The sequence below is a fragment of the Vicugna pacos genome, chromosome 9 (genome assembly GCF_048564905.1).
Source record: "Vicugna pacos chromosome 9, VicPac4, whole genome shotgun sequence".
In the NCBI taxonomy this organism is placed as follows: domain Eukaryota; kingdom Metazoa; phylum Chordata; class Mammalia; order Artiodactyla; family Camelidae; genus Vicugna; species Vicugna pacos.
Genome location: NC_132995.1, coordinates 45,384,087 through 45,393,130, shown reverse-complemented (window position 1 = coordinate 45,393,130; position 9,044 = coordinate 45,384,087). Strand labels below are relative to the sequence as shown.

General features: G+C 59.3%; 1 protein-coding gene across 2 annotated transcripts in view; it reads right to left on the bottom strand.

Annotated features, from left to right (window-relative positions):
• Window positions 1-545: 545 nt before the first annotated feature.
• Window positions 546-9,044, bottom strand: part of LOC102527176 (protein VAC14 homolog) — a 94,823-nt gene continuing 86,324 nt past the window's right edge. The window contains exons 17-19 of one of the 2 annotated variants that reach the window (XM_015235507.3): window positions 7,995-8,074; window positions 5,824-5,974; window positions 546-1,150 (exon numbers count right to left, since the gene is read on the bottom strand). In XM_015235507.3, the coding sequence (XP_015090993.3) occupies window positions 988-1,150; window positions 5,824-5,974; window positions 7,995-8,074 (394 nt within the window). In that variant the 3' untranslated portion in view covers window positions 546-987. The remainder of the gene's footprint in view (window positions 1,151-5,823; window positions 5,975-7,994; window positions 8,075-9,044) is intronic. The other variant, XM_031680803.2, reaches the window with a different exon arrangement.

Below are 9,044 nucleotides of genomic sequence, written 5' to 3'. Positions count from 1 at the left end.
CAGGGCTTCCCAAAGTCAGGCGGACTCTGGCCGATAGGTTTGGTGAGCTAAAGCTCATTTAGCCAAATCAAGGGGTAGGCGTGGGGAAGCTCAATGCCCACCATACCCCCAACTCCCTGAACTGATCTGGGCCTTTCCTTCCATCCCCACTGATCTGGAATGTTCTGCAGTGTGCAAGGCCCATTCATTCAGAAACTCTAGAGGTGCACTCAGTTCATCTGTCCAGTGGGGACGTCTCATCCCCTCAGGGGAGTCAGGATGGAAAAGTCAGATTAGGTGCTCGGGAAGGCAGGAGTCAGGGGGCCAAGCCAGTGCTTAGTACTCTCCAGGAAGAAGGGGTGGGTCTTAGGGATGAGAGCAGGGCCCCAGGCCCACACCCCTGTCTGGTGAATGAATGCAGTGAGTGACCAGCCTCTCATGGCACAGCCAGTACTCCTGGGGCCACCATGAGAACAAGTCTCTGGGGGCAGGTGGCAAGGTCCTGGGATAGCTGCAGTGCCAGGCAAGAGGTGGATACTAGTGGGAAGGAGCAGGCCAGGCATGGGTTGAGGGTTTTCTGTCCTTTCTTTATTGGGGCAGGGGGTGCATCATTCATACGGACTTCTGTGCTGGTCCCTATGTGCACACAGGTGTGTATACACATATGTACACACACGAATGCATGAGGCCAGAGCTCTAGTGGGCTCGGGAGGTCAAGAGAGCATTAGAAAGAACGTGATTCCAGAAGATGGGAGCTTCTGAGGCTGCAGTCCCACCCTGGTGGGAAGCCAGCTCTATGAATGCCAGAGTGCAGGCGACTGTCTGGGGGCCTGGGGCCTGTGAGAGGAGTGTGAGTGGACAGAGCCTCTGCCCCTCTACCCTGCCCTGGGCTGGTGGCCTGGCCCAGCTCTGCCCCTGAGGCAGGTCCCCGGGCTCTGTGGGGAGGGGGCCAGAAGACCCTAAGTGCTCCATGGGACCCTCCATGGGCCCTTCTCCATGGCAGTCCTGTCAGAGGACAACCCTCCGGTCCAGGTGATCCCCACGCCCACTCCGCTGATGCCTCACTTCCAGGTGCTTCTTCTGGACCCTCTCGAAGTGCTGCAGCAGCTCTGCGTAGTCGATGCTTGGGGAGTCTGCTTTCTGCGACTTGGGGGCTGCCTTCAGACCGTCTCTGGGGGAAGGGAGCAGAGGGGCTCAGTGTCAGTGTCTCAGCACAGGGGGATGCTGGGGGGCGGGCAGCACCAGCCACAGGAGGGCAGTGGGGTCAGGGCAGGTCCACTGGCTGATGGAGCCCAACCTCCATCTCAGGTCAGGCAACCCTTCCCCAACAGTCAGCCCCAAAGAGTGGGGAGCCCTTTGAGCACCCCGTCCCCCACAGTTGGTGGGACTAGTCAACACTGCTGCTTGGATATGCCCTCAGCTTGTGGGTTGCCGATGGCGCTCAGAGCAGGCATCACATCAGGAAGCATTTCCTGTTTATGAGTGGCTCTCTTTGGGGTGAATGCCAGGGCTAGCAGCCAGCAAGGAAGCCAGCTGGGGCCTGGAACAGGGTCCAGAGAGAAGAGGGAGGAGGCAGCCTGGCTTCTTCTCTGGGATAGGGCTAGGGCCAGGGACCACAGGGATGGCTAGAAGAGTTTCTACTGGGACCTCAACTTTGCAGAACGTCTGTTTTTGAGTGTTGGGGCCCAGAGGCCTGCAGTTACTCTCTGTCCCTGGGGAAGGAGAGCTGGTCTTACCACTGTGCAGCTGATGGGTCCCAGAACTCCTCTTGTTACCACCCTCCCCAGCTGCTCCATACAGCAGCACAGGTTGTGCACTGCACCACTACAATGTGCCCGATGCTCCCTATAGTTGGGCAACACAGTAGCCCTGCTGTCCCCTTCAAGCCCAGTGTTTAGCTTGTACCTGGGGACAAGATCCCCTTGGGCCCCTGTCTCATTCCTAATCATCACCCCTGCAGAGAGTCTCATGAAAGACTTCTCCGCCCTCATTTTGGCCTCACTGGTTTGGGGAAGCACATCTATGTGGGCTGGGAGAGATCTGCTTCCAGCCTCCAAGCCCTGGTGGCCCTGATAAGGCTGTGGGGCTGTTTAGCTAAGCAGAGAATCTTTGGGCCCTTTGAGTTCATAAGGAGATTCCAGTGGGGTGAGGGGCCAGGCAGCAGCTGAGCACAGGAGCTTGATAGACCTGGGTCCGACTGTAACACGACCACTTCCTAGCCACTAGACCTTGCGCGTGTAACTCCGTATCCTCATCTTTAGGGGGTGCTGCCACAGAAGTCACCCCATAGAGTGGTTGAGGATTCCTCCAGACTTGACATGTAACAACTTAGCCTGATGCCCAGCCCCAGCCTAGGTACACAGTGGGTGGCCACTGTGGCTACAAATACGTCCTCTGAAGTGAGACCAGCCGGGGCCCAGCAGCTCAGTCCATTTAAGGGAATCGTGATGGTGCTTTCCCCAAATGGGACCCTCACCAATGAGCCCAGCTCCTGGGACGGCACAGACAACCACTGGTCAAACCCTAAAAGGCATCTCTGACAGGCCACCAGGCTGCTGGGGCAGGACCAGGGGCAGTGGGAACTCTTCTCACAGTTGGGAGCCCAGAGGTGCGCCCTACTCAGCCTGTTCCCTTCCTGTTGAAGATGCACCACCTGAAAACACCTCGGATGGGGGCTGTGGCTGCTTCCTTCTTGGGCCTCAGGCCCTGCCTCCGGAGCTGAGATTCAACTAGCGTTAGTTCCATGAAGATCAAAAGCAGCTGGGTGGGGCCTGCTCTAGGGGGCCAGACTGCGGGCAGCACTCTGGGCTCTGGCTGCTGCTTTCAACTCCCCTGGGAATGGAGGAGACACCTCCTTGTCACAGTAACCCTGTGGCCCAGGTGCCACTGCCCCAAGAGAGCAACCTGGGCTTCTGAGGAGGCTGAGGGGCACCCTGGACCTTGGAGCCCTAACTCCAGGGGGTGGCCTGATGCCACCCCAACCCACATAGGCCAGGACGGGGGAGAGATGTGTAGGCCAGAGATAACACTAATGCTGGGCCCCATGGGTCTGTATGCTTCTCCCCCCGGCTCCCAGCATTAGATCTAGAGGAACTGAGATTAGGGGTTTCTGGGGAGATGCCAGCAACGGATGGCAAATGTGGGGTGATGTGCACAGACATGGCCAGAGGAAGGTGGTGGTGGGGAGGAGTGGGCCGCACTTTGCTTTCTGGGCCCTCATGGAGGCAAGAAGTCCTGTCCCCAGGGACTCAGCCTCCCTGTGGGCAGACCCTTCCCAGCCTGAGGTCTTGGGCACAGAGAAGGGTGTGTCCATGGGGTGTGGGGACTCCTCTGAGCATGAAGGCTGGGGCTGTCTCCCTGCCAGTCATGTGGACACGGCTGCTGCTCAAGCCTTCATTTTTTCTGTATGTTTACAACAACCCTCAGGCAGTGAGTGACTGGGGGACACTCAGCCAGCAGCACAGATCTGGGATTCCAGAACTCAAAGCCAGCTTTCTCTCCTGCCACTCCACCCACACACCTGTCACCAGGCTAATGCTGGTGAGTGTCACCAGCTTCTCCTTCAGGGGCTCCCTCCTGCCTCACTGAGAAGATGGTCCCTGGGGAGTGGCCTGGAAGCCTGAGTAGGGGTCAGGGTCCCCTAGCCCTGCCGGCGCCTTGAATGCACAGGAGGGATGGACAATGGCAGATTCCTCCAGCTGTTCCTGGCATGCAGGCCTGTTGGGCAACCCGACGCTGTCTTCCAGCTGCCTGCCCCTCCCTGGGCTGAGACTGTCCTCAGCCCCCTCTCCAGGGTGGGAGCTGTCCCTCTGCACCCAACCCTGCAACCTGACCCTGCCCCCAGCTGTTCCTGAGGCCCCCTCCTCATCCACCACTCCCCTGCCTTTTTCTATGACAGCTCTTCATAGGCCTTTGCACAGGAAGGCTGGGAACCCAAGTCTTGAAGGCTGGGTAGAACCTCAAGGATCCATTTAGTCCAAATGTTCACTTACTGATGAAGAAACCAAGAGCCCAGAGAGGGCAGGGGGCTTGTCTGAGGTCACACAGTAAATCCTCAGTAGAACCTGGACCTAGATCCTAGTCCAGGCCTGTGAACCATACAGTGTCTCACAGACTCCTCTACCCAGAGGCCTCAGCTCTTTGGCCCAAGACTTCCTAACTCTGACCAGGGCAGATTCGGAGGAAAGCTTCGTTTTCTCCAGCTTCCCTCTGCAGACTTGCTCTACCCTGGCTTGGGGTGCACATGGAGAGGGATCCGACTACTCTGAGCCTTCCTGCCTTTTCCAAGGGATGCTCCCTAGAGGAGGAGATGCAGCAGGCAGAGGTCTGAGAAGGCGCTGGCCCTCAGCAGTACAGGGTCTGTGGCCTGGCCCAGAGGTCACAGGGAAGCAGCCCTTCCCGCCTCCCTCTCCCCTTGAACCGCACTTCCCCTCATAAGTGGCTGCCAGGGTGACCCTAACACCCCTTGGGCACTGGGAAGGCGGGGAGAGGCCAGGCCAGTGAAGCACGGTGTGGCGGCAGGGCCTCTCTGAGGACGAGGAGCCAGAGGGGCTCTGGCCAAGGAACTCCAAATGCAAACTGAACTCCATGCTCCTCCCTGCTCCCCTAGGACACTCTGCACTGAACACCATCTCCTAAGGATGACGTGGCGGCACCGCGAGCAGCTATCCCTGCCACCTCAGCACTGTTGTCTGGGGAAAGGGGGAGGTGGGCAGGAGCCACACCTGCAAGGGGCTCCAGCCACTCCAGCAGCCTGGGGCAGACACCCCATCTGGTGCCCCACACCCAGCCCCTGGAGGGGCCAGGTCAGGGAGTGGTGGTGGTGGCCGAGGCCCTGTGGCACGGAGCTGCACAGGGGCTTGGGTCAGTGCCCCTGAGCGCTGGGAAGGCCCATCTCAAGGCTGCCTGCATCCATCCCAAGGGCAAAGGCCTGAGACTTTTCGTGGGAGCGAGGCGCCAGGCCTGCCAAGCGGCTCCAACAGCCTGGGAGGGAATTCTAGACACACAGGGCATCTGATGCAAGCTGGGTGCGCTCCATTCAGTGTAAATCTTCTCAGTGGCTCTGCTTGTTTCCATGGTGACCTGACAAGTGAAATTTTCCATCTCAGATGCCAAATGCCTGTGGATGAGGCAAAGCCTCTAAGGGTTACCAAATATAGACATGACCCAACAGGCTGTGGGGGCCAGGCCAGCAATGGGTTCAGGGTGGGAGCCTGGACACCCCCGAGGGGCTGCAGCCCTTCTGCCCAGTGTCTGCCATGCTGGGCCTCTCCATGTAGAGTGCCTGGGACCTGTGCTTCCCACAGGCAGGGCCCGAGCAGGGGAGCCACGGGTGCACCCCTGCCTCCCACCTGACTCAGAACAGTTGGGAAGGTCCCAGCAGTGCCGGGGTGGCTCAGTGGCCTGAGGTGAGCCTCTACTACAAGATGGGAGAGGAGGGCTATCTGGGGCCTGGGAGCTCTCTGGCCCATCTGTCACCTGGGACGCAGTCTCTGAGCTGGGGCATGAACTGCATCCCCTGGACTTTCTAGGGGCCTCTGTTTGGGTGACTCCAGCACACCCTCGATTTTTATGATTAATTTAACCCTGATTGCTTGGAGAAGGTATTGCCACTACCTACCTCCTCGTAAACACTCCCAGAATTCCCCAGCCTTGTGCTCCGATGTGGAAACGAGAGGCCCAAGGGCAAGTGGCTGTGGGGCCGACAATGTCTGCAGTGACAGGAGGTGTGATGCTGAGGCGGGGGAGACCCTAGGCAGCCCCTTCAACACTCTGCACTCGCCAGGCACTGCTGACCCTGACCTTGCTCAGTGGCAGAGCCCTGCCCCCCAGCCGGGCACTCACTCTGTCTGCAGCAGCTCGGGGTTGGGCACGCACTGGAGCCGGTGAGACAGCAGCTGGAAGGCGCTGCTCTGGGGCAGCAGCATGAGCAGGCCGTACAAGGCCTTGATCAGGTACGGGTTGTTCTTCACGTCCAGCAGCTGCAGGCGCAGATCTGTGGGAGGGCAGAGAGCAGGGGTCAGAGGGCAGAGGCCTGGCACTCCTCTGGACTGTCCCTCAGCCTGGCCAGGAGATGGCCCGCCAGGTGGCCAGGCCTTAGAGCGAGGCGGGGCTCCTCACAGCCAGACATGCCTGCCCCTCCTCCAGTGGCATCTTACCCGACGATCGCATCATCCTTTCTTCCTCCCTGCCCACCTGCCTTCTGTCTGATCGTCCTAACAGTCACCTCAGCCCGGTGACCCTAAAACTGCTGCCAGGCCTGGCCCCTCCACCACTGCCTCTCTGGTAATGAGGGCGCTGGGGGCCTGTGCATAACAGATTCCCCAGTCTGCTCCACACGTGCCAGCACAAGAGAGCTATAAATAGGGTGAGCTGGAGAGAAAGACTGGATTAGGACAGCTTTAAGGGAGGGCAGGATGGAAAAACGCTTTCGTGTGTGATTAAACACACACCAGGCCCAGGAGTGTCTGGTAGATGCTTTTGGAAATCCACCTCAGATACCAGCCCTGCCCCCACCCCGCCAGCCAGGAGGAGATGCACCCAGGGCCTGCCCAGCACCCATCCCAACCAGACAGGCCCAGCCGTCTCTCCTCTGAGCCCTTCCAGGAGAATCACTGGCTTCTACCTTTAAGGCGTGTCTGGGGCATCCTTGGTGGAAGATGAGCCGCAAACTTCTAGAGAGCCCACATCACCCCAGCAGCTGGGCAGGGCCCCTGGGGCCAGGGTGAGCCAGGAAGCAGGGGCCTCCCACAGCAGGCCCTCCCCTTCCCCCGGTGGCAGTCGTCTCCAGGCCCAGTGACTCCAGCAGAAGCGGAGCCCTGTTTTGAATCCAGGCCCCACTCTGGGCCTTAGGAAACTGGCCTTTGAGGCCAAGCCAACCACCAGTGGGGTCTTGGCAATCTACGGTTGGAATGGGTGCTGGGAAGGACCAGGGTATGACTGCTGTGGTCACCCCAACAAAGTCCTGGAGGGAAGGTATTCATGGCTTCTCTAGGGTTGGGCCGGACTTGATCTCAGGTGAGAGCGTGCCGGGCTGCCACAGGAGGCCGTTGGGGAAGTGAAATGTTAGGCCATAGGACCATTTGGGACAGGCTTTGATACACTCTGCTGGGAAAAGTGTCTCCCCTTCTGCTTGTGTCTCCCAGGCATCTGTCACTGTGGTGGCTGGCTGTTTGGAGAAGCTGTCTTCTGTTTGGATGGGAAGGGGGCCCCGACTCCTGGGAGGGCAGGATGGAAAAATGCTTTTGCCTTTGGGCTCTAGGGTGGAGGCTTATGGGCTCGCCTTGGGCAGGTCAGGGGCGCTGCCGTAGAGCAGCAGGCCTGGGCAACCAGCCTGGCAGGAAGGTGGCCGTGGGCAGGGCTGCCTCCCGGCTTCTCTGTCACACAGTAAGCACATGAGCTTCATTCAGAAAGTTGCCTGCTATGGGGAGCAAGCATTGTATGTGTTGAGGCGCCAAGAGCTGCGCTCGGCCCAGCCAGCTGCCACTTTTGCACATTCAGCCTGGGTGTTACAATCAGGCAGCTCCTGCTTATCAGCTCCCAGCAAATGCCAACTCTACTTTGCAGAGACATGAGGGTGTGGCTCCTAGGCACAATGGAGCCGTGCAGGTGGGCCCAGGGTACTCCCAACTTCCAAGATCTAGGGCAGAGGGCAGCACACTTGGAGGGGTGGCTGGGGACAGCTCTGGGATGGCTGCCCCACTGGCCCTCTGACAGCATCGCTCCAGTTCTCCTTGCCGGGGTTGACACTAATCTTCAGGTGATTTTTGCCGTCAGTGGGTCGATACCCACCTTGAGGCATGCAGGCAGGACCCGTGTTCTGATGCCACATGTCCCAGCCCTGTTCTAGCTGATCTCCTCAGCCCTGTCATCCCCATCCTTACACTCCTGACATTCCAGAAGCATCCCTGGGGTGACTGCCCTCCCTCCCCAGCAGCAGCCAAGAGCTGCTCTCTGAGCTTCGCTGCACCCAGCCTCCCTCCAGGCTGGCCAAAGGCCAGAGGCAGGACTCTCACATGTGAAGATAGGGCACTCGATCAGCTGCACCAGCTTGTCCACCTCTGTGAGGAAATCCACAGTGACCTCCAGGTCCCCGCTGAGTGGGCAGTCAAGGGAAGTCTGACCACTGACCTGGGCAGCTGGTCTCAACTGGGGGTAGGGGCAACCTGGGCTCGACCCAGTGGCACCAAGCGCTCCTCCCACTGGGACCTGGCTTCCAGGCACTGAACGTGGTTCTGCCTAAGTGGGATTCAGCAAAAGACAGCAGCCTATTCTCCTCTGCCTTTCTGTCCCTCTAAACGAAGAGTAGCACAGCTGTCCCCCAGCACGGCACTCCGGTTCTGCTCCAGCAGCTCTCTCCTCTGTGCCCTCCAGTCTCTGAAAGGCTCTTATCACAGCCCTGCAGCCCATAGGGGAGGGCTGGGCAGGAAAGGCCCTCATTCCTGCCTGAGTGGACGCCTGTCAGCAGGGCCAAGGATAGGCACAAGCATGTGGCCTACAGTCCCTAGGTGATACCAGGGGCTGAGAGGAGCAAATCTAGGTTTGAAGGCGAGCAGGCACCTGGAGGGAGCCAGGCCAGGCTGCAGCTGACCCTCAGTGAAGGCACCTCAGGGCCCCTCTTTCCTTACCCCCAACTCCTGGCCCATGAGGGAGGAGACTAATTTTGTGCCCTAAGTAGATCTCCAATCCAGGGTCACAAGCCAGGTGTTCACAGAAGCTGGTTTGCTTCACAGTGTTTCAGACAAAATCTGACCATGGATGCCTTGCTCTGAGGCAGGCCCTGAAGTGTGCTCTCCCTCTCCCAGAGGCCACAACCCATCCAGCCTGCTTCTCCCTGTTATGTCATCTGATGAGCCTGCTGGGCTCTGCCTCTGTGGCCCCTGAAGGTGTGTGAACTCCTCACCCGCCACCTGCTGCAGCCCAACAGCCCCCTGCTCCCAGGCTTTCTCTCTCTGCTGTCCCCCAGCACTAGGCAGAGGGCACCCTGCCTCTTTCCCGGGGTTCCCTTACTTAGGTCGCCTGGTAAGCACCTGTCTCTGATCCCCATTCACAAGGCTTCTTCCAGG